The sequence below is a fragment of the Manacus candei genome, unplaced genomic scaffold, assembly GCF_025592945.1.
Source record: "Manacus candei isolate 608988 ecotype Guabito, Panama unplaced genomic scaffold, ASM2559294v1 h1tg000050l, whole genome shotgun sequence".
Taxonomy (NCBI): Eukaryota; Metazoa; Chordata; class Aves; order Passeriformes; family Pipridae; genus Manacus; species Manacus candei.
Window position 1 is genome coordinate 4,906,461 of NW_026138098.1, and position 24,951 is coordinate 4,931,411.

At 41.3% G+C, this 24,951-nt stretch overlaps 1 protein-coding gene across 4 annotated transcripts in view; it reads left to right on the forward strand.

Annotated features, from left to right (window-relative positions):
- The window catches only part of DOCK1 (dedicator of cytokinesis 1), a 332,168-nt gene that overhangs the window by 62,522 nt on the left and 244,695 nt on the right, over nt 1–24,951 (forward strand). For all 4 annotated transcript variants that reach the window (XM_051801050.1, XM_051801051.1, XM_051801054.1 and 1 more), the window contains 5 exons: nt 2,974–3,082; nt 12,295–12,365; nt 13,839–13,945; nt 19,755–19,882; nt 21,386–21,481. In XM_051801050.1, coding sequence (XP_051657010.1) covers nt 2,974–3,082; nt 12,295–12,365; nt 13,839–13,945; nt 19,755–19,882; nt 21,386–21,481 — 511 coding nt within the window. The remainder of the gene's footprint in view (nt 1–2,973; nt 3,083–12,294; nt 12,366–13,838; nt 13,946–19,754; nt 19,883–21,385; nt 21,482–24,951) is intronic.

Below are 24,951 nucleotides of genomic sequence, written 5' to 3' on the forward strand. Positions count from 1 at the left end.
CACTGTTGCAGGTCCCACAAATCACTTTAGAACAGAAAAAAAAAAATAATTACCTCTTGCTGCAGATTAGATTTACAGACAATATGACCCTCTGGAACTGGCCGTGGGATTTCCTTGTGTGAAGCACTAATTCACAGCTCTTTAGTGTTGGGAAGACTCAGCTCTCAATGCCAAGGGATTAATCAGCAAAATTACTGAATGCTGAACGACACCACGATTTGTTCTGCTGTAGGATTAAAGTCCTGCCTGGGGTGTGTGATTTGGAGTGATTGTAATGCAGGAGTGTGGCAGTGGGCTGAAATATCGCTGGGGTTCTGCTGAGAAATCACAGTGAGCAGGCTGAGTCTTTTATTAAAAAATATAACATATTTTTAACTTGAGGAATATGGTGGTGGACTGAATATATGGAGCATTTTAGCAGTGGAATTGCAGGCAAGTTTCAGTTCTGGATAAACACACAGAAGCCTTGTTCATCTAGTTAAAGGCTGGTGGCACATCTATTTGTTCAGTATATCAGGGTTTATAAAGGCAAGGTTTATAAAGTGACCTTTAGAAATATCTTTATTTGATTTCCTCAGTAATGATCCCAGTGGTTACGGTGTATTTACAACAGTCTTAAAATTTTGAAGGCAGTGCTAGAAGGGCCAACTTGGTGTAATCCTGGTTCTCTCAGAGCTGCAGAGTTTTTGTGCATTACAAGTATATTAAATAAATACCTGTTATTAACTGACAGCAGAAACACATTTGTGAATACCTTGTTTATTTTTATTACAACTTCCTTTTTGAAAGGCAAAGCTTTTTGTCTGAAGCACTTTGATTTATTGGACTGTCAAGTTTAGTTAGGCTTTGTACTGGTATTAGTTTCACCTCTCTAATTTGTTCAGGGGGACAGTGAAATCCATTATTGAAATTAGGAGTTAACAAGTTATTTGTCCTGCATAACCCCCAGTTTTAACCTAAAAGGGGAGAATAGGAGTTTGCAGTGCAAAATAACACCATTTTGTGTTGTGTTTTTTTTTTTTTTTTCTGTAGCATTCATTTCCTCTGGGTCCTGGTTAAATAGCCTTTTTTAATATCTGGGGCTCCCAAAGGTTTTTGAACACAGCATTAAAAATGATCCACATTAGTTTGAGTGTAAAGCAGCAAGAACATTCTGAACTCTAGGTTTATCCTTAGAAAAGCCCTTTTCCTGCTGTAATTTGTGATCCATCATGATGTAGCTTTAAAGTGGGTATTGGGAAGAAATTCTTCCCTGTGAGGGTGGGGAGGCCCTGGCACAGGTTACCCAGAGAAGCTGTGGCTGCCCCTGGATCCCTGGAAGTGTCCAAGGCCAGGCTGGACAGGGCTTGGAGCAACCTGGGCTAGTGGAAGGTGTCCCTGCCCATGGCAGGGGGTGGAACTGGTTGAGCTTTAAGGTCCCTTCCAACCCAAACCATTCTGAGATTCAATGATCTTGAAACATGAAGAAATAGTACAATGATTGTACCTAGAAAACCCTGGATGTGGTGCTCTTTGGGAGCTGCAGACCACAATCAAGACCTTCCTGGTGGGTTTAATTCCAGAATAAAATGGAGGAAAGTAGAGGGGAATTGAACTTTTGCTGGGAGCTGCTCTAATGGGTCTTGGTGTAAAGGGTTTGAGGGGGTTCAGGGACAGAGCTAATAGAACCAAGGATGAATTTGGAAGCCCAGTTGTTGTTGCATGAAACTCTTGGAAGCAACCAGAGCTGACTGGGTAAATAGGGGGTTTTAGCTGGGGAAGGAGTCATAGAATCATGGAATGGTTTGGGCTGGAAGGGGCCTTAAAGCCCATCCACTTTCACCCTCTGCCATGAGCAAGGACACCTTCCACTAGCCCAGGTTGCTCCAAGTCCCATCCAGCCTGGCACTGAAATTCTGTCTGATGTTTATAAACACCCCTGCTTAGATTTAATCTGGATGCCAGATACCTTTTTATTTTGGTCATGATAAGTCTGTGTAACCCTGACACAGGTGAGTCATACACAGTACCACAGGAGGAGAACAAGTTTTAAAATATTTATGTGTAGCTAGTGGTCTTCTCCCCCTTGCTTTCCACTGAGAATTATCTCATCCTATACCTGAAGCAGAGATAAATCTGCATTTAAAATACTCTGAGAGTTTCAGGAACACTCATTCCTGTGCTGTATCAAACCAGTGGACCAAGGTCTTCAGCTTGGCTGTACCTTTTGTGTCTTTGGTGTTACTCAGTGATCTCTGGGCAGTTTTTAACCCCCTGAAAGCATTTGACAAAAAGAGAGAGGGGGGTCTCTGTGGGCAGATGAGCTCTGAAGATTCCTGCCTGAAGGCACAAGGACCTGCCTTGTGACTTTGAGCTGTGGATTAGTCATTCTTCTGTGGCAGCTGTACTGACTGTTTGGGAAACTGAGCCTGAAATTAGTGGTGGAACACAACTTAACTTCAGTGCTTCCTTCCCACAGGAAACAAAAGGATGTTTTTTTAGCAAATAGTGAGTTGATGGGCTTTTTCTTTCTTTCACAGAGTTTAAGGTCACTCACCTTAGGCTACTGGTAGATTTTGATGTTTGCTGGCAAGTTGTCTGGATGCTTTGTGGCTTCATCATGGGAGAGCTGCTTGGCAGTGGGTCCCCCAGACATCTGCAGGGTGGAGAGACACTCTCCCACTGCTGTGTGGGCTCCTGGAATTGGGTCACTGCTGAGGGATTCACCAGGACTGGAAGGCTGAAACAACATTCCTGGATGTGGCATTTTACCATAGGAAGCTTTAAAATAAAAATCTGTTGCTCCTGCCTGGCCCAACCTGGTCAGTCTGTCTTGTCTCGTGAAAGAAAGTTTTTTGCTTCAGTGAAGAAACTTGTAGAAATTCTTGAAAAAATGTGACACAACAAATGGTCATCTGTCACTTGAATAGAGTTTTTAAAAAGTGGGTTTCCATTGTGGTTGGGTTGTGCTTATGAAATGTAATTCTTTTTCAGACTTTATGAGAACAAAGGAGAAGAAGCTTTCAGGGAGTCTCTGCTGCAGCTCTTCAAGTCCATCAATGAGATGATGAGCAGCAACTCTGATCAGACTGTCATAGTGAAGGTTTGTACTTCCCACAGCTCCATCTTGGCTTTACTTTTGCATCCTAAACCACAGTTAGGCAGTTGATGAAGTAGATGCTCGTGTGGTTGCCCAAAAGCTGGTTTTACCTCAAACATGGTTAATTCTTGGTGCTGGTTCTAATGAAGGGTTTGGGACTATATAAGTAAGGTACTTCCAAGTAAGTTTATATAATCCTTGAGCCATTTAGGCTGGAGAAGACTTCTAGGATCATTGAGTCCAACCTTTCATTGCTGCAAATACTTTTCTTTTTAAAAGAGAACTTAGTTAAGGGTTAAATGACATTTAATTTACCTTAAGATTGTACAAGTTATTTTTAAAACATTACCTTTAAGATGCTGATGACAACATAGATCCTCCTATGCACTTATTTATGTCTTAGGCTGTTCCAGAACTGCAGTTTAGTATCTTAAGCCCTAGTACATATTTTAAATGGAACATTTAAGCAGTAGTGAGTCAGACTGCAAAGCTCACCCTCACCCCTCATCCCTCTTCTGGTGTCCCTTTAAAACAGCATCTACTTTCAGTAACATTGACTGGCTCGTGGAATTGGGAATGTGCTCTCTGACCTCAGATGGATGTTGATATCAAAGAGCAGAATCACTGAATTGTAGGACTGCTAGATCTTTGTATCCAGAGGAGGCTGGATACAAAAGTTAGTGGATCTTTTTCATCATGGAAAAGTACAGGGAGTGTCATAAACGTGTGTTTGATGAGCTACACCTTGAACTTCTCCACGTGGTTCCAAGTAGAATTTATAAAAAGATTAAACTCTTGACCCAACCCTGCTGAATCACTTGAAAGATGATCAGAAAGGGACTAAGAATTGGGGGAGAATTTGGGGATAGTTTGATTCCTCCTGCTCAGGTGTGCAGGGGTTGCAGAGAGAGACAGTGGGAAAGTGCTGTGCCAGTGCAAGAGGTTCCTCCTGAAGGGAACTGGGAGAAGTAGAGCAGGAAAACTCCTGAGTCAAAGACCCCAGTCCTTTGTAGCTGAGCACACACAGGGCTGGGGCTTGTAATGCCATGCTGAGCACACAGCAAAGAGAGATAGTGGGGATAAAACAGCTGAGTTGGAATGTTTTAGGCAGAGAGGCTGAGACTGTATCATCTGATAATAAAACAGGGATATTTTATGTTTCCACAAAGGTGTATTTTCATTTCATTGACAAAGCATTAGTCCTGAATGGAAATTGGGAAGTTGGAGGCAGTGGCTCAGAGTGTGCTGTCGGGGGTTTTGCAAATAGGATGTTTTCAGATTATGAGAATGGAATGTAATATTTATTATTCTGAGGCCTGTTTGCAGGGCCTGCTTCAGGAAGGGAGATGCACGTGGGCTTTTTTCTTTTTTAACAATTTATACCTTGGGGGAAAAAAATACCCTAAAAAATGGGTTTGGTTGTGTTCACTTGAAATACAGGAAGAAAAACTTCCTGGCAAAGGCTGGAGAGATCACACTGCAGTGTGTTGGTTCATGTTCAGGACTCTGCAAACTTGGGTAGAGCACATCTCCTGAAGCACTGACAGACGAGCCAGTGTGGAGTTGAAGTGTACTTGAGGATGCCTTTCAGAAGCCTTGACAACCTTTCATTCAGTATTCATTGCTTTCATCTCCTTTGGACTCTAATTACTTTGCTCTTAGAACACATAATTGTTGGTATTGGCTTTTTGCAGCTCGTGAAATTGCTTTTATTATGTTCAGGTATCCACTGAAGGACTTCAGTTTGTGCAGTAATGAGAAACGTGTGGTTCTGTTACAGAGAACAAAACTATTGAAAAGGTGGATAAATGTGGGGGTTTTTTTGAGAGATAGTGAGTCTGGATTCTGTGAATCCTGCCTGACCAAGCTGCTGGAGTGCTGGGAGGGTGTCAGTAGCCATGTGAAGTGGACATGACATTAGAGACTTCACTCAGCATCTCTGTCATGACTCGAGTGGGTACCTCAGGATGGACCTCCCAGGACTGAGGGGGCTCCAGTGAGAGCTGGAGGGCAGACAATTGTCAGGAAGAGGAAAGAAATCCCTGTCTGATGCTCTGCTTGGAGCTGGCAGTTGGAGTTTGGGCAGGACACCTCAGAGTCATCCGTGGCGGCTCTCCAGAGGCATCAGATCCATGTGCAGTGGCAGGGAAAGCAGCAGGGTGTTGGGTGTGAACCAGAGGGATGAGGAGGAGATGGCAGGGCTGTCAGCTTGTTGTCAGCCTTGGTGCATCCTCTTACTGCATGCCAGGTGCTGTTCTGGTGTCCATACCTCAGGAAGTAGTTAAAGGGGTACAGAGGACCAGGATTTGGAATGGTGCACCTTCCTGGCAGATGAAACATTAATTTCCTGTACTGTGGGATTTAGTGTACAGTTTAAAGTAAGCAAAAGAACTTTTGATCTTTTCTGAAGCTTGTTGTTACAAGGGGTTGTGGGGGCAGCAGATGGACAGAGCACAGGTCCTGGGATGTTCTGAAAGGATGGGTGGAGGTGCAGCCTGTAAAGGAGGGGAATGGACGCAGTGACTGCAGATGGCATCTCCATGGCTGGTGCTGGAGACCAAGTGCTGGGCTGTGCAAACCATCAGTGTGGCACAGGGAATGTTTCTGAGGGCTGTGGAGATGTTCCAAGAGCTGAAGCCCCTCTGCTCTGGAGCCAGGCTGGGAGAGCTGGGGGGGTTCACCTGGAGAAGAGAAGGATCCAGGGAGACCTGAGAGCCCCTTGCAGGGCCTAAAGGGGCTCCAGGAGAGCTGGAAAGGGACTTGAGACAAGGGATGGAGGGACAGGACACAGGGAATGGCTTCCCACTGCCAGAGGGCAGGGATAGATGGGATATTGAGAAGGAATTCTTGGCTGTGAGGGTGGGGAGGCCCTGGCACAGGTTGCCTAGAGAAGCTGTGGCTGCCCCTGGATCCCTGGAAGTGTCCAAAGCCATGTTGGATGGGGCTTGGAGCAACCTGGGCTAGTGGAAGTGTCCCTGCCCATGGCAGGGGGCGGAAGGAGATGATCTTTAAGGTCTCTTCCATCCCAAACCATTCTGGAGTTGTGGGATTCTCTACTGAAGTTTTATAGAAAGCTACTGAAGATAAGCAGATAATTCCCAGTGCCTGTGTTGTGCAGGAAGTTCAGCAGATCCAGCTGAAGCAGTTTTAGGGTTTTTTCCACCAATTTTTTTTACATATATTGAGGAAGTTAAATATTATATACAAAATAAGTCTGTTTGGGGAGATAAGAAGTTGTAAAGACCTACACAGAAAATTAAGGTGCTTCACATTAAAAGAGACATGCTTGATTCACACATCTCAGTGTTTCTGTTTTTCCTTACAAAAAGTGGTATCTGTCTCCATAGTTTATCAACAAGAAGCAGAGCTAGGATGGGAAAGTTTCCTTGAGATGTTCACAGCTTTTCTCTTTGGGTGGATATACTGGATTTTTTTGCTGTCTGTAGGAGAGTAGCCTTCAAGCTGACACTAAATGGCTGACTGCAGTTGTGGGTTCTTAGCAAGAATTCCTTTTTATCTATTCAAATATTTATGTCCTTGTGGAAACTGAGTTGTTCCTGACTGTAGCTCAGGTCTTGAGTCACTTAATGTTTTGCATTTAAATTGCCTCTTCTTTTTTTAATTTGAATTTTTCAAGGCTTCAAAATAAAAGTTTTCCTAAAAAGAAAACTTTCTGAATTGTACAAGGTTGTAAAGCACAAAACAGAGACTGGGAATTTGTACATCTTTTAGGATTATGGATGTTCAAAAATCCTTAGGGGAGATTTTATAGGGGTACATGTGTATATACATATATATATATATATAAAAACATTGTTAAAGGGTTATTTTAAATTTCAGTGATACTATTTCAGCTATGTATTTTTATAATAAATAGGCAAAATTCCATGTATTTTTGGAACATGATTTGAAAATCTCTTCTGGCACTTTACTACCATTTATGCCTCTTACTTCTTTTACGTCTTATAGACTCAAAAATGTTGAAATTAGAATGTTGAGGTGCAAGAATGACTAAACCCCACTTTCCTCCCAGGCTATAAAGGCAGCAGTAATCAGTCCTGCAGGTTTGAATGTGAGAAGGTGGAATGGTATAAATGACGGAATGTTCAAAACAACACTGAGTTTGGGTTTTGTAGTTAAATAATTATAATTATTTGGGTTTTTTTGGTGTGTCATTGCTGGCTGCAGTGGGGACAGGCATTTCAGGGCTGCCTTTTACACCTGTTTTTTTAAGATGTTCCATTTTCCAAAGATGAGAGGGAAATTCCCACAGTGATCCAAGCTGACAGAGGTTTTGGTTGTCCTCTTAATAAAATTTTCCTTGCATGCTGAGTGGCAGAGAGCTGCAGTTACAGCTTGGGAAGGAGAGATTACACTTAGTTTTTCAAACACCAGTTGGATTTTAAGAGTTCCTTGCAGAAATGAGATGTACAGCAGTTGGGATGTGCATGTATTTTTAACAGTTCCAAATGTAAGGAGCCTTCCTGGGTTTATTCCTGTTTTCTGCTAATTGGTGCGTGATAATTATTCCTTAACTTTTTCCTGTTGGAGCACGAGCTCAGCTTAAGCCTGTTCAGGATGACTGGGAAGACACAGGCTGGGAGCTGCTTTAGTTCTCTGTGCTTGGAATGATTTGATGGAGTGGGTGTGTGTATTTTGGGGGTGTTAAATGATCCTGTGTGTGACCATGCAGAGCTGGGCTGGAAGGTGTTATTTCACTAAAGGGAATTCTCTTGTGTGGGGTTTTTTTTTTTTTTTTGCATAGCTTCTGTCACTTTTAACACATTCCTCAGTATCCACACTCTACTTTTCCCTATTCTAATATTGAGCATTTATTCCTAAAGCCACAAAAAAGTATTTAAATGAAGACAGAGAAATACCTCACAAGCTTCTGAGGTACCTGGGAAGAAAACAAGAGACTGCAGGGCTTTTCCAGTGGGTTGGATACTTAATAACCATCATTTAAAAATTAGTTGAAGAATAAAATACAATCATGGACTGAGTTTTCTGTGTCTTTTAGAACCTTTTTGGGGAAGTACTTATAGAAGAGATTTACTTGTGATCATGCTTTGAGCTGTTTTACACTAAATTCTGTGCCAGAGGTGCTGATTGGGAATGAACAACTGGGATGAAAACTTTTTCAGTTTGTGGAATAACTGCTGGGGACTGGGGCAATTCAAAAATAGCATTTAGGTGTCCCTGGATATTGTTTCATCCTGCTGCTGACTGGGCTGTATTTGGCTTTAATAGATTTGAGTTTAATAGAAGAGCATCATGTGTAGAGAGCAGGTGCTTTGTGTTGAATGACACAAAAGATGACAATTAACATTAAAATAATGTTCAAATGGAGTCTGGTAAAACAAATTTATTGCTTTGTCAAACAAAAGAGTTTTTAAGAATACACTGCATTTGGCAGAGATGTTATGTTTAGTTTTGAGACGAGGCATTTACTGGTGGAAATGAATGACTTTGGAAAATGACAGTTTTAAATTAAGTATTTTGGCTTTTATGGAGTACAAAGAGAGGAACATAAACCCCAGACAAAACCTGGAGTGTATTTTTTTTAGAATACGTTTTGTTTCATCCTTTGCAAATGTCATTTGTTCAATCTAATGACAACCTTAAGTTACTATTGCTAGTTTTTTAAACAGCTACTGCCAGGAAGCATTTGTGACTGTTTTCTGTCATTCCTTTTTTAAATAGTTTTGATATTCCGATAAATAAATGAAGCTTACTCTTATTTTCCATAGTTAATATCTGCAAGTGTTGAAGTGGAGGTTTTTGAGTTTGTTTTTCTTTTTTCCCCCTCAAAAAAATTGCAAAAAAAAATTCATTTCAGAATAAAGATAAATCAGATCAATTTTGAGTCGTAGGAACTCCTCAAACTTTTAGGTCTGAGCCATGTGCTGGTTTTCCTCTTGGTTGATCCCATTCTTTACTCATTTTTGTCTCATTAAACCTGGCTGGAACTGAACTATCAGCAAGAGCTGTGGGCAGTTCAGTGGACTCTTCACTGATGTTCAGAGGGGCCAGTGCTGGGAATAAAACCTCCATTGCTCTTGATCTTATTTATTCTGGAATTCTTAACATGTCTGAAGGGTTTTTTTTCTCCCAGCTAATGTTTAGAAACAACCCATCACCGAGTTTGTTCCTTCAGCACAAATGTTATTTCACTGCCAGCTCTGAAGGAGTGTGGGAAAACACAATTAGCCCTTAAGTCATTATAAACCCATCAATGAATTTATCTTAAAGGTTGCAAAGGGTGGCTGCTCCACTTTGAGAGGTGGTTGTGATGATTTAAGGAACAAGTCGCAATTATTCCGTGCAATGATTAAAACCTGGGAATTATCATCCTCTGGATTGGCTGTGCAGGGAACTGTGGCCATCAATTATTGCTTAATTTATTCTGTTTAAGGCAAAGCTTTGACTTCTGTGGCCCTTATAATTTTCACTTGGTGAGTTTTATTTCTTGGCACACTTAATTGGCTTTTTTAATAGTTTAGGAGGGGATCCTCGAGGCACTGCACTCATGGACTGAGCACTTCCATAGGCTGTGCTGGCAGCTGCTTTTAATGGTTCTTTGCATATGGATCTACTTTGGCTGGATATAGCTCCCTTCATACACAGATATGACATGCATTAAGGGAGAAATTAATGGATAATTTGTGAGTGTATGGTTGGGAGAGGGAGAAATCAGGGATGAGACACAAGATGGAAGAGCACTCTGGGTTTGCTGCAGGCTGCCGTGTCCTTGCTGATGTTGTGCAGAGCCACGTGAATCACATCCTGGGAAGAAAAATCAAATTCCAGTAACACCCCCACAGTCAATAGAACACTGAGTGTACAAAGAAATTTAACTCAAGGAAAACATGTGCATTATTCATACGATGCCCTGTCTCGTCCTGCTTTCTCTCCTTTTCGTCCTTCCCCTTTGCTGCTTTATTTGTGTGCTTTGTAGTAGTGAAAATTAATGATTTTGTAACTCGATAAGGGTGGTAATAATTTGTCACTTGTTTTCCACAAAGAGAGAAGCCCCTTCAGGCAGTAAAATTTTTATTGCAGCCCAGCTTGAAAGTATGTGTAATTATTGACTGTGTGTGTGAGACTGAGGTTTCCAGCTTTGTGTGTTCGTCCTGTGTGATCACAGGGAAATTACTGCAAAAACCTGTTTGATTAAAAATTAAGATTCTCTGTTATTGTGTTTTTTCTAATGCTGTGTGGAATATTCAAATTCAGGCATCGCTGTGTAACTGTGAAGTGAAGATTTTGTCTTAGTTTGCCATGTGCTTCTTGCAGAAAAGAGGAAATTTGAACCTCAGTCCAGTGCTGATCAAGAGTGGAAAGGAATTAATTTAAGTGAGGAAAAAACCCAACCAAAGCACAACAAAACAGATGCTCATTTGCTTTCTCTTGATGTTATTTGAAAAGGCAAAACCAGGGGGTTTTTTTATGTGCTGAATTTCATATTCCTAATTTCTGCATTTCAGTATCCTGGGAATAACCAGCATTGCCATTGAGCTGCTCCTAATAAAAAAATCTTCTTTCAACTGCAGCTGTAACAGAGTAAAATCTTCATTGAGAGCTGCTCTTTCCATGATTTAATACCCACAAAAAGGTATTTTTAGGAGCCCTTTGGATTAGACAGATAAAGGTTTAATCACGGAGCTGCAGAACCTCGTTGTCTGATCATCTTGTCATATAATTGAGCCAGTTTAGGTGGGAAATAAGGAAATAAACTTCCACAATTTTCTTTAAATGCTAAGAATTAAACTGTGATTGGTTTGTCCAGAAAGTAGAACTGAGGTTGCTTCTAGTTTTTGTAGCTACAGGATGTTGCAAATGGCGTTTTACCCACCATCCATCAAAGTGTTAATTTTTACGTCTCTGCCGGGCGCGGTGTGAAATTTTAATTCATGATTATAAAATTGCAAGCTCGAAATTTTAATTCAGGATTATAAAATGCGAGCTCCCTTTTAGGATGTGTTACTAAACATTTATTGCTACATGCATTTGAATGATAAGCAAATAAAGCCCCGGCGCTGAGTGAGCTTTATAACTGGTCATTAGAGCCCTCATCCATCACAACACATGAGCCTGCACATAATGGCCCCATTTGCATAATTACAGTTCTGAGCCTGATTTGGGAGCGTGGAAGGAGTCCTTTAAGCATACGTGGGAATGTTTGATCAGCAAGCCTGACAGTTTCTATGGACTAGGAAGAGGAATGGGAGCGCTTGGAAATTTGAAGCCCAAGCCATCAATAGGTTGGGTTTGCTCTTTGAGAAGTGGTCACTAGCCTTGCTGGCTGCTTGAAGTTCTCAAACAGTTGACTTCTTGCATTCAAGAACTGTAGAATTTGGTTTAAAATTACTGGGGTCGTGGCAGGAAAATGTTATTTCAAGACAAGTGGGTTTTTTATGTACGAGGCGACACTCCTTGAGTCTGTTCCTCGTGACTCTTCTACCAGTAGGAACTGCTGATCAGAGAATTCGTCTGTCCCCAGACTGAGGTGTAAAGTGGATTTTTGCTCTTGGTGCTTGTAAGGCAATGTTTGCTCTAGGAATAAATAAATACTGACTAATTGTTCCTGAAACATGGAAAGACAAAATGAGGTAAAATTACTACGAAGAGTTAAAATATTAAACATCTCTTTGCATCTTTTGAATTCTTTGTGAAATTCTGTGGTGTGAAATGGAGGGACAGCTGCAAGTTCAAGGGGGAAATTAGGAAGAGCTGCAGTTCCATGAGTGGCTACCAAAAATTTTCTGCAGGGAAAGATGATAATTATGCCTTTTTCCTTAATTTTTAAGTAGTGGAGTGAAAATTAAACCCAAACAACTACAGCCTGGCTGGTGAGGAGGGTGGGAAGGTGCCAGACAGGAGATGGGAATAAAGGGATTAGAGAACCAAAAGGTATCTGTAACGTGTTGGAAGGAGCTTCTAAGTCCCTAATTTTGGTATAACTTGTCAGTTTTCCCAGTTTACAAACCTTTCATGGCTCTTCTTTTGAATCTGTTAAACTTAAAAGTTTAATTTTCATTGATTTTCAGTTTAGCTGATTTACCCCCAAAAATATGCTCGAGGCCAAACGACAAGGGTTCAATGAAACCAAAGCAACCTACTCATATGTGGATTCTCTTCTTGCAGTTTCCACCCCCTTAAAAGACATTAATTTCAGTCTGTTTTTAGTTTGTTTTTGTTTTTTTTTTTTTTAGGGGGCAGCTCTTAAATACTTGCCAGCTATTGTCAACGATGTGAAATTAGTGTTTGATCCAAAGGAGCTCAGGTGAGTGGAGTTAATTAAATATGAATTTCATACAGATCTTTATTTTTCTAATATATATTTATATATCTCTCTATAATACAATCATCTGAGAAATTTTATTACTTTGGTTTTATACCCTGTTTTTTTCCTTGCAAATAATTATAGGGCTACAGAAGGAATCTTTTTTTAAAGTATGACATCAAGGTTTGACAAATGTCTGAGAAACTTTACAGTACAATATGACATAACAAGAATTATTGATCAGGCAACTGCCATCAAAACTTTTTAAGCTGCCACCATGAAGCTTCACTTTTTCAAGTATAAATTTAATGTAAATAATAGAATAATAAATAATTCAGTCAATCCTGTTGCTGGATCAGTGTTTCAGTAGCTCATAAACACAGAAATGTTGTTAGTAAATAAAAAGGATAATAAGATGTTTAATTAAAAAAAATGGAGAAACCAAATAAAAAGTCTTATTTCAGGAGAACTTTTAACTTTAAGACATAAAAAAAGTTTGTCTTTCATGTGCTATTACAAGGCATTTGAATTGAATAAAACCCTTTTTTAACTTAATTTGATTGCACAAACCCTTCTACATATTATCTGGTTTTATTTCTATGGTCTGATATGTGAAAATGAGGAAAAGAAAGGTAAAGTAGAAATGAAATAGATAAGTATAATCTCAGTGTAACATTTCAATGGCCTGAGGAACCTGGCATTTAGATTCTGTTTGCCTGTCAACTGTGTTACATGTCCATTTATGCCTCCTCTGGGCCTGGGAAGTACATTTTTGTGGAGTTTCTGGACTAAACAATTACTTTGGTTTGTGATAGCAAAAGTACTGGGAAAATAGACCAAATGAAAATACCAGGACTTCGCCTGTTTTACCCCAAACTACGTTTTTTTCTGTGCTATTACAAATCCAAATTACAGTTAAATACTGAGAGGATTTAAATTGAGATTGAATTAGAAGTGAAGGCTTAACAGGAAAACCAAAAACCCCAAGATTTTAGGAAGGGATGTAAAATTACTGAAAAGTCTTCTCTATGTTACGTGGGAGCTCAGCCTATAAGTGTGATGGTACCTTATCTTAAAATGTGTGTGCCCCTGGGTTTTATTTACTTGTTTATTTTTGTTGTTGGTAGCTTGTTAGATGAATTGTCACTTTTTAATTTTTGGTGTGTGTAATCATGGATGTAAGGATTGAGGGCAAGCAGAGACAATGAAAGTTAGAAATCTGAAATGTGGGAGAAGGGTGTAAAACTGAAATAGAAGGGAGGGGGCAGAAGAAAAGGCATCAAAACCCAAACAAATGTGTTGAAGACCATTCATGTTTCTCTGACTTTCCTGTCAAACTCTTCTACATCTGAAAAACACTGAGTTTGTTTGTTCAAAAGCATGAAGTGGTGTATCTTGTCCTTTACTGCTGGATGTTTTTTATGTATTTTTGGAGAGAGTTGAATGTGTTTTTCCTTCTCCCTCCGTGTGCAGCAAGCTCTTCACCGAGTTCATCCTGAACGTCCCCATGAGCCGACTGACCATCCAGAAGCTCTACTGCCTCATTGAGATTGTCCACAGCGACCTCTTCACACAGCACGGTGAGTGGGGCCCCTGTCACCACCAATTTGTGGCTTTAGTCAGTGTCCCCAGACCTCTGCTCCTGCTGCTTTGTCCTTCCTGCCATCACAGCGGGGGCTGGAACACGTTAAGGGTGTTCCATTAGAAGGACAGGAGTTAAAATCATGGAATCCCAGAATGGTTTGGGTTGGAAGGACCTTAAAGCCCATCCAGTTCCACCCCCTACCATGGGCAGGGACACCTTCCACTGGAGCAGGTTGCTCCAAGCCCCATCCAGCCTGAACGTGAGGAAATACCAATTGACACTGCAGGTTACAGATCATAAAAGAACTGAGAGCAAAAACTTGGAATTTGTTATTTTAAAAGGGCACTAAATAACCATGTCCTTGGCCTTTGTTGTAGCTTTAACTGCCGTGGGTTTCATCAAAACTATTAATTCAGCTTTTGTACTCAGTGAAGTTCTGTGGAGGAAATGGAGGTTTTTGATGTGCTTTCTGTCTGAAGCATCATGTTCTCCCTTGAAGCTGTTCCCTGGCTGAAGTAAAACAACACATAAACCTTTCAGAGTGTGCTGTTCATCCGTGTTTTATTATTTTCTCCATCCATGCTTTGTTATTTTCTGCTTTTCGATTAGTGGCCCAGTGAAAGATAAGTTCAAGCACTTGTCCTGCAGATTTCCTCATTTAGGGTGAAACCTTTTATTCTTTTTTCTACCCGAGTGCAGATACCTAACCAAGTGTTTGTGTGCTGTTAAGGGGAGTTAATGAGGGAGCAAATGGGCAATGGTTCAGTGAGAAAGGAAATTTGAAGGGATGCTTTGATGAGAAAAGCTGGGACCATGTGATGTAAAATGCTGATAAACTTTTCAGATTCCAATTTGAAGAAATGTTCTTGGTGGTTTAGCTTTGTACTGGGCTTATACCAGACTGAGTGGTGATGAGGTAAGAATGAAGCTGAAAACCAGAGTCTGCCAGTTGTGTCACCACATACTTGTTGCTTGAGAGTATAGAAATTTGGCAGAAACAGCAGGTCCAAACTTGATCTTCACTTCTGAGATCTTTTGAAATTATTCAACCCATAAATGGGGCTGGATTTGCAGGAATAAAGCACAGGAATGCAGATGGGTTTGCTGCTCTCGGAGCCTGGGTAAAATGGCACTGGTGTTTCCAAGACCATGTTAATGTTTGCTCTTGAAGATCTGCACATCAGTGTTATTCCTTTGATTCATTAAGTCTCATCTCTCTCTCTGTGTAGTAATTTTCCTTTCTCCTGACTGTTCTTAGCTTGCATCGATTTTTGGGGCAGAAATCAGCAATAAAAGGTATCATTCTTTACTGTCTTGGGTAGGAGAAAATTGAGATAACTGAGATAAACCAAGAAATTATGACTATAAAACACACTCCTAAGAAAGGCACATCATGCATTTACCACACTAATCTCTGACTTCCGTTTTTCAACCAGTTTAATTTTGAGGTGGAAGGAGAAGTTGTGTGTGGCTGCTTTGTGTTTTTAACCTGACTCACACTCAGCTGTTGAGGGTGCAGTGAATGGTGTAGTCCAACATTATGGAGCTCCTGAGAAATTTAAATGAATCTGTTTTAATGGGAAGGTGATGAATCTGAACTCAGGCCAGGTTTGCTGACAGAGCAGAGCTGTTTAATGGCTATGAGATCTTGTCAGGAGGCTCCTGACAGGAGTTTTCCTGTCACTGCCTGTTAAAAACTTCTTAAATCTGATGTGCTTCAGTTGGGCTGTGATGGGGATTCCAGGCTCATCTGTTAACCCAAACCATTCTGGGATTCCATGATTCTCGTGGATGTATGGGGGTTTTTTGTGTGTCAATAAGCAAATTATTTTCTTAAAAGCTTCTCTTGCCACCAGTATGGAATCAGACTGGTTTGGGTTGGAAGGACCTTAAAGCTCATCTCATTCCACCCCCTGCCACGGGCAGGGACACCTTCCACTAGCCCAGGTTGCTCCAAGCCCCATCCAACCTGGCCTTGGACACTTCCAGGGATGGGGCAGCCACAGCTTCTCTGGGCAACCTGTGCCAGGTCCTCACCACCCTCACAGGGAAGGATTTTTTCCCAGTATCCCATCTATCCCTGCCCTCTGGCAGTGGGAAGCCATTCCCCCTTGTCCTGTCCCTCCATCCCTTGTCCCAAGTCCCTCTCCAGCTCTCTTGGAGCCCCTTTAGGCCCTGGAAGGAGCTCTCAGGTCTTCCTGGATCCTTCTCTTCTCCAAGTGAACCCCCCCAGCTGTCCCAGCCTTTCCTCATAGCAGAGTGGCTCCAGCCCTCTGATCTTCTCATGGTAATTCATCATCATGGTCCTTCTCTCCAGAGCTCGTGTCTGCAGAGCCAGTTGTGCTGGGCACCTTTCATAAACACTAAAATTCACTTGAAAATAAATTAACCCCCTTAGCCACAGCCCTTTTTAAATTTAACTGCTTCTTTCCCTTGCTCTGTGGGTTGAGTTCATGACTGAAATGCAGTTGACTCCCTCTCCTCCTTCCCATTGATTCAGGAATTTCAAACTGATAGGGAATATTTCCATATAAGTAGTCAACTAATCCTGTATCCTGTTGCAGAAATGAGATTTTCTTTTCTAAAAGCAATATGCTCTACAGGATTGTGGAATTGATGGAGGGCTGGTGAACGCTCAGAAAATTTCATCAGTGTATTTCTGGTGGAGAAAAATACTCAAATTCTGTACTTTGAGAGGTCAGAGGAGACTTATTTGTGTCTCTGGAGGAATTAAAATCCAAAAATATATGAATTTGTGAAGCTTGGAGGATTTGGGGGTGAGAGGGGTGGGTGTGTGAAACAGTTTGCTAAAGGATCAGGCTTGAAGGATGTTGAGTGATGGATGATTCAGTGTGAAATCTGAGGAGTTTGGGACCTTGGATGAGAATGGACTATGGTGCTGTGGTTTCTGTATCTTTATTAAAAAAACATGTAAAATACAGTTTTAAAATTTATGTATCTATATATATAAACATAAATATGAATATGTAGTAGTTATATAAAACAACTACATGTTTCCATATAGAAGTAAATACATGTATAAATAGGTGATATTTATCCCTACCACAATTAATAACATATAAAATAACAATATAAGTGAGTGTGGAACAGTTTTATAATAACCTAATGCATGCTTTCAGTTCTACACATGTAAGTGCTCATGGTTGGGAGTTAAATCAAATGTCTTATCCTTGCAAACATCAAGATTTTGGATTATGTAAATAGTGATTTGTCTGATTTGTTTTGTCCTATAGAGTTGTTTGGATTCTCTGCTGCTTTGTTTTCCAAATGACTTCCAGCTGATTACCAAGTGAGCTGTGGAGCTGCTGTTGTCTGAAAAAGAAAATCTAGGGATTTCTCCATGAGGAAATTTAGTCTATTAAATATTGGTAGGCAGCAGATAGCATTTATAAGAGTTCTTATTGTTTAATTATGACCAAAATTACATCTCTGTTTCCATGCTGTGTAGTGGAAATGAAGTTACTGAGCACTGGTTTAATTTCTTTGGCCACTAAATGAACCATAAAATAAAGAAATGCATTTGTCAGTGTCCTCCAAAAGAGATGCTTTTCAATTGACACGAATTTATTGCCTGTATTTACCTTCAGCACAGTTCCTGTGTCACTGCTTCAGTGAAGTCTTTGCTTGGGTGCTCCTATGTTGATAATTCCTCCTGAGCATCCTTTTTATGAAGATTAATATTTGATTCCCACTGCCCATTTCCCTGACATTAATCACCATGGGTTGGACTCGTGCAGTGGAACAGATATGGAATTATTGTCTGTAATCGCTGTGCATCACACTCGGAGCTGCCTTGGGAGCAGGAGAAGGATGTTCTGGACTATACATTTATCAAGGTTGCCCATTAGTCAGGGCTGAAAGGGGGTTGTGACAGGCAGGCTGATACCTGCCTTTCCTCCTCTGGACTTCCAAATAATCAACATACAGTTGATCAATTCAGTGTTGTATAGAACATTTTATAGCAAAGATGCACTGAAAATCTCGTGTCCCCCTAGGGGCTATTTCCATAGCACTGGATTGGTTCAAAAATCAGAGCATCATGGAATTGTTTGGGTTGGAAGGAACCTTAAAGACCCTCCAGTTCCACCCCCTTCCACTACCCCAGGTTGTTCCAAACCCTGTCCAACCTGGCCTTGGACACTTCCAGGGATGGGGCAGCCACAGCTTCTCTGGTTAACCTTATTCCTTACCTGCCCAGATGCTGAGTATCATGAAATTACCTTTTGATTTTAGGCCTGGCTTTCCCATTGGCAGTATTTATTCCTTTTTCCCTACTTCATAGTAAGCTCTATATCAGTGTTTTCTCCTTACAATAAAAGTTCCACTGGTAATTTGGGTGCCACATAATCTTCAGAAAGGTTTCACAGATTTGGTGCTTGCAGGGTCCTCTGGCTGTTGATTTTGTTGGTTTGTGGCTTTGTTTGTTTGTCCTTAAAAAGGATTTCATAGAATCATAGAATTGGTTAGGTTGGAAAAGACCTTTAGGATCATCAAGTCCACCTGTCAACCAGCCTCACCACCGTGTTCACTGCTAACCATGTCCCCAAGTGCCACATCCACAGGGCTTTTAAATCCCTCCAGAGATGGGCACTCCACCCCTGCCCTAGGCAGCTCTGCCAGGATTGGACAACCCTTTCCAGGAAGGAATTTTCCCTAATATCCAACCTGAACCTCCCATGGCCCAACTTGAGGCCATTTCTTTTTGTCCTGTCCCTTGTTCCCTGGCAGCAGAGCCTGAACCGCCCCCCCCAGCTCCCCCTTCCTGTCAGGGAGTTGCAAAGAGTGAGAAGGTCCCCCCTGAGCCTCCTTTTCTCCAGGCTGAGCCCCCCCAGCTCCCTCAGCTGCTCCTCCTCAGACTTGGATCTTTCTCTCAAGTGCCCAGCACACCTTGACACTTGGTTTTCTTCCCCTGTTTTATAACCAGCAGGTGCTCCCAGGTGGATGCTGAGGAAGGCAGAGGTGGGAACTGAGGAGCCTTGTCAAGTCCACCCAAGGGAACTGATTGTTTGTGTGGGTTGTGTAACTCCAGACAAAGTACTGTGACAAATCAATTAGTGTTCCCTTTCTCAGAAATTCAATCTGAATCCCTTCCCCATTGATCAGGGCTGACTCCAGACAGTCCAGCTCAGAGGTGACACAGCTGCAGCTCTGCCTTCTTCATGCTGCAGATATTAAATTAATCTTTGCCCTCTCTACCAGTGGGGCTTAGCAGGGACATGAAACACTCTCAAACCTCTAATTAGGGGCCTTTTAGGTTACTAAAGATTGATTCACCTCTCGGGTTTGCAAAGGCATGTTCTGTGCAACAGGACATGGAGGTTCATCCTCTTCCCTTCCCCTCCCCTACTCTGTGGAGTTTTGCTTAATCTGCTCCTTTTGTTTTTCCATGGCAGTCCAAGACTAAGGGAACAGCTTAGACTGAGGTTTTACAATGCAGAGGTACCAGGTTGAGATCACTGAAGCAGGCCATTCCTTGGGTTGACATTTATCTGGGTAATTAGTAATTAATTTAGACCTGGTGATTCCTGGTATGTCAGAATCTGAGTACATGAGCAAGGAAGGGGATATTTTGTGGATAGGAGTGAGTGGTCAAAGTCTGGAGGAATTCAGAGGCAGAAGTTTCTAAGGTGAAGTGAGGTTTTGGTTGAAAAGCAGGTGGCTGGAAATCTGGAATTTACCTTCTTTTTCCGGATTTTTGTGTCTTACATAAGCACTGAAGGACGTTTAGGCAGCTCTCTGGAGTTACAGAAAGCTGTGTATGTAACCTCCTGTTTTGTTTGCAGACTGCAGGGAAATCTTGCTGCCAACCATGACAGACCAACTCAAGTATCACTTGGAAAGACAAGAAGATTTGGAGGCTTGTTGCCAGTTGCTGAGTAACATCCTGGAAGTGCTGTACAAGAAAGACGTGGTGAGTATTGCACAGTTCTGTGATGATCAGCACTTCAGTGATCTCAGTAAGATTGAATTGAGCAGGTAACTCCTGATGACTTGGATTTTATTTTTATTTTTTAAATATAACCCCCCTCAAACAGTCTCTTCTAGCTCTTTTACGTATCCAGGGATGAGGATGTGCAGTGTGACACCTCACACAACACATCCAATACAGCACTGACTGTTTCTGAGGCACATCCAGTACAGCTTTTCTGGTTAGACAGTGAGTAAATAGGTATTTTTAGGAGTTCAACCTTCCCCTTACGTGGTGTGTGGCCTCTGCCAGGTGGAAAATGTTTTGTTTTGGTGTTTTGTTTTTGTATTCCCCCATGAGCATTTTGGGAAATGTGCTTTGAGATGTATTGTTCCTGACAAGGTACACAGACATGCAGCATGTGTAAAAGTCCCTTTTTTTTGCATAATAGTCCCTTTTTTTGCCTTCTCTTGACTTCAGCTAACATACAAATATCAGTGCTTTGCTGGAGAGCTGCAGGGATTTGATGCTCTCTTAAAATTTGGGCTGCTTCTGCTGCCTGAGCCTTCATTCCTGTGTGGAATCATACACTAATTCAGTTGGAAAGGACCTCAGGGGTCAGCCACTCACATCATATCTGGCATCTTATTTAACTGTGGTTTTTGGGATTGCTCTGATTTTGTTGCTTTTTTAAAAGTAGCTCTGTGTGACTGCTTCAGAGAGGGGGTTGTTTTACAAAGGAATTTGGTTTTGGCAGCTTGGCTGCTCCTGTCATTCTTTGTTGGCTGCATTTCTCTCCATGGTGGGACCTCACCTACAGCTCCACCATCTCCCAGGCTGTTCTGGCTCCAGGACCAGCACCTGTGTATATTTGTACTGGTGAGGGATCAGTCTTCAAATACATTTTTCATATATAAAATAAAAGATGGGAGCAAAGCTCATCTGTTTCTTTCTCCTTGATGTGTTTTTGACTTTGAGTTTTACCCATCATTCTGCACAGGGTTTCTGGGCTTGTCCTTAATACCTAGTTGCAGTAAATATTTCATTTTCAGCTCTTTCAAAAATAGTGGTGGATTGCTCCTAATACAGAAATACTAATTTGAAACAACTGACTGAAATGGGCAGTTCCTTAAGGAAAGTTTTGTTTTGCTTTTCTCTTTTAATTGAGCTGTTGCAGAACAGCCCCCTCCCGATTTGGTAATGCCTGGGGGGTTTTGATATTGGAAAAAGGACTTGGGGAAAAGAAAATTAATAGGTAACTTAATGTCATAGGCTTTGCTGTATTTCCAGAGACTTGCTTTTCATTGAAATTGTACCAGTACATGTTAATTTATCAGTTACATGTGTTAATAAAATAGACTTTGTTGAAGTGGGAGACTTAATTTTCTGCTTTTGATCAACAGCAAGTGATGGTTTGATTAATTTTCACAGGACAGGTGGATTTAAAGTTCAGTTGTGTTGGTGTCTGTTGTATGTAGTTACCACTAATTTATTCTCTTTCCTTAGGGGCCAACCCAGAGACATGTCCAGATAATCATGGAGAACCTACTGAGGACGGTGAACAGAACAGTTATTTCCATGGGACGTGATTCCGAGCTCATTGTAAGTGTCTCCTGATGGAAACTTAAATACCTCTGTCACATCTTTGGGAACCTGCCTGTAATAGGATTTAAATCCCAGCTGACCCAAAGCAATCAAAACCTCCTGTAACTGTCTGTGTGCTTGGGAAGCTGGAAAACACTGGCTGCTCATTTTGCCGGGGTTGACACGGGGAGGAAAAAAAAGACTTGAAAAGTATCTGTGGGCAGGTGATGAGCCAGATCTGAGATATCTGTGTTCACCAAGATGATGGATGGTTGGTAATTAGTCAGCTGAGAAGGGTGGAAATGAGAGACTTGGCTGTTTGTTTACTGCATTACAAGCACTTACTTGCCTTTTTTGACTGAGATAATTAAGCTGACAGTATTCAGATTATTAAAGAATAGAGCCCTGAATTATGATGTTCTGAATACCTGCAGGAAGGACTGATACCAGTCACATTGTTGTCTTACCACTGTGACTTTAAAGCCTGACACTTGAATTTTTCAACTGTTCATTAATTAATATTGGTCTAAATAATGAATAGGATAGTGAGGCCTATTGATATCTAAAATAGGGGCAGATCTGAGTGTGGGTTTGGGAATGTCACTGTGTGTTTTGGGGGGTGTCATTGTGTATTTCCCTTTATCTTGTATTCTTTCTTTGGTGTCTGCATCTGGCAAGTGATACATGTAGGAAACTGGTCCAAATGGCCCAGATCTGTGATCTGTCTGAGCCCTTGTCCCTCTGTTCTGCACCAGTTTGGTCTGGTTTGGTTCAATACCCTGATTTTTCTCTTAAAAGGGGTTCATTGTTAGTCAGATCTGAGTCCTTCAGCAACTTTTTTGATCTGCCCTTTGTCTTCCAATTCAAATTCTCTGTGTAATTGCACACAGTGATATGTGACTTTTTAGAAGTCTCTGTGTCCTCAGCACCTCTTACTTACCTACTGCTGCCTCTCTGCTTGGCACATGGTGGTGCTTGTGTTGGCAAAGATGCTGCAATTCAATTTTGTTCGTCATCCACCGACTTATTTTTGGTCTTCCACTTTTATCACTTTAGTTTCCAACAACAGTTTTTGTTTTAAGGAAGAGATAATGGGTCAGCAGATCCATTGCTGGAGCAAGAAATCATAGAATCCTAGAATGGTTTGGGTTGGAAGGGATCTTATAACTCATCTCATTCCACCCCCTGCCATGGGCAGGGACGTCTTCCACTAGCCCAGGTTGCTCCAAGCCCTGTCCAACCTGGCCTTGGACACTTCCAGGGATTAAGAATCCAAAACCTCTCTGGGCAAATGGTTCCAAGTAGATCATTCTTACAGAATATTCCAGTGCTGGGATTCAGTAACAGCGAAAGGAAGTCGAAAGACGTGTATGTTATTTTAACTTCTTCAGCTTCAGTTAGAATGTGAATTAATTATTGTTTTGATGAACATGATTCAAATGGCATTCAAAAATGTTAATTATGCCTTTTACAGTTATCACATTAGATCTGAAAACTTCTGTTTGTGTTTTAATTAAGTACATTTGTATTAAAAATATCCCTGGTGCTCATGAGCACAGCCTGGAATCCCTCCATCTGCAGGCTCTGTAATTAGTTAATGAGGACTAACAGGAAGGGTACTTTCAATGAGTACTTACTCCTAACTTAAAATTCAGCCTGTTGCTGAAAGGAGGCCCCTGTGAGTAGCCAGTAACAACTTATTTTTGTAGTGTCAGCAAAGCAGGGAGAGCAAAATGTATAATAATCATAATTAGGAAGCATAACCTGACTTCCCTTGGATCAGATTTGGGTTGAAATGATGCACTGACTTTTCTTTTTTTACTTTTACCTGGAACTTATAGTAGAGAATTAACCATCCAGGAAGAGTAAGAGGAAAGAATTCTAAAAGTAAAGGATCTTAGAGGCAAAGTACAAGTAATGATAACTTTTTGAAAAGAAGTAAAATACAGGACATAACAATTTGTTTATTCTATGAATTTAATTGTATTGGTGTCCTAAAACTGCATGTTTTCTCCTTGGAAACATCCTCAGTGATACCATCTTTATCCCAAACCTGATGTTGCATAATCCAGTTTATGAGCAGTGGAGGAATGTCAAGAATTTAAGTGCTCAAGTGAAAATGTTTGATGACAGGAGGTGCCTTTTTTAGAGTGTTGAACTGGAAGATTCTCCAACAGTTTCCTTTGACCTTGCACATTTGTTTTTTGGAATCCTTAAATGTAAGTTCCTGCATAAAATAAGCTGTTTTTTTCATATACCTTCAAAAGAGAATTACCTTGAAATAATATAGACCAGCTGCAAGGAGAAGAAGTAGATATCAAATAAAACAGAGTATAATTGATAGTTTGAAATCTGATTTGACCATAATTTTGGTAGCAAGAGAATTTTTAGTCCTCATTGCTTTATATTCCTTTTTTTTTTCCCTGTGGAAGCCTCAGTGGTGGTTTTTACTTGATCTGTTTGCTGAGCAGAAGGTTCTGTGTTGTTTTATATTTATTATGTATGTATTTATTATATTATTGGTGGAGGGAGGAGCAGGATGCAGGCTGTGGGTGCTGAGCTGTCTCCTGCAAGGTTGCTGCTCCAAGCTGCCTGTTTGAGGTTAATTTTGCTCCTGCCTCGAGCTGCTCCTGGCACAGTGAGAAGTCACCTTGAACAAAATCATGTCTTTCTTGCTGAAGGACATGTTGCCTGAAGAAAAAGTAAATTGAGCCAAGATCCTCGAGCCTCTGGAAGGATGATTTTAAACTCTCCCTTTCCTTACCTTTTCTGAAGAATGTTGGGTTCCAGCATTCTTCAGCGTGAGGCAACAATTGTCCTCCTTCAATAAATCAGGGCTAACCGGCCATGATGGGTCCAAAGGGAATCGTCCTCGTGCTCAGCAGCTTGGAATGTGCTTCATTGACAAAGCCAAGAAAACCAAGGAAGTTCCTGAACAATTTAATTTTAAAAAGGAAATTTCCTGGTCTAGTGGAAGGTGTCCCATGGCAGGGCGTTGGAACGAGATGGTCTTTGGAGGTCTCTTCCAACCCGGAACACTCGTGATTCTGTGATCCTGTGATGTCCAGGTGGGGTTTTGGGATTCCTCTGTGTAATTTTTGGAAGATACTTTTAGTTGGCAGATCTATGCAGTGATCCTAGTGAATAGAGTCTTGATTCCTTTGGATGATGGAACAAATCAAATTCCATTTTGATACAGAAAAAAATGTAGCTTGTAGATGAAAGAGCAAAGAGGGCTGAGAGAGGTTGTGGACTCCCCATCCTTGGAAGTGTCCAAGGCCAGGTTGGAGCAACCTGGGCTAGTGGAAGGTGTCCCTGCCCATGGCAGAGGGTGGGACTGGATGATCTTTAAGGTCCCTCCCAACCCAAACCATTCCATGGTTCTGTGATTCAATTCCCCAAAGCAAGCTGGGATTTTAACTCCCAACAGTCTGTCCTGAAGAACAGGCTCTGAACACGTAGGGGTCTGTGGGGAACAAAGTCAGTGT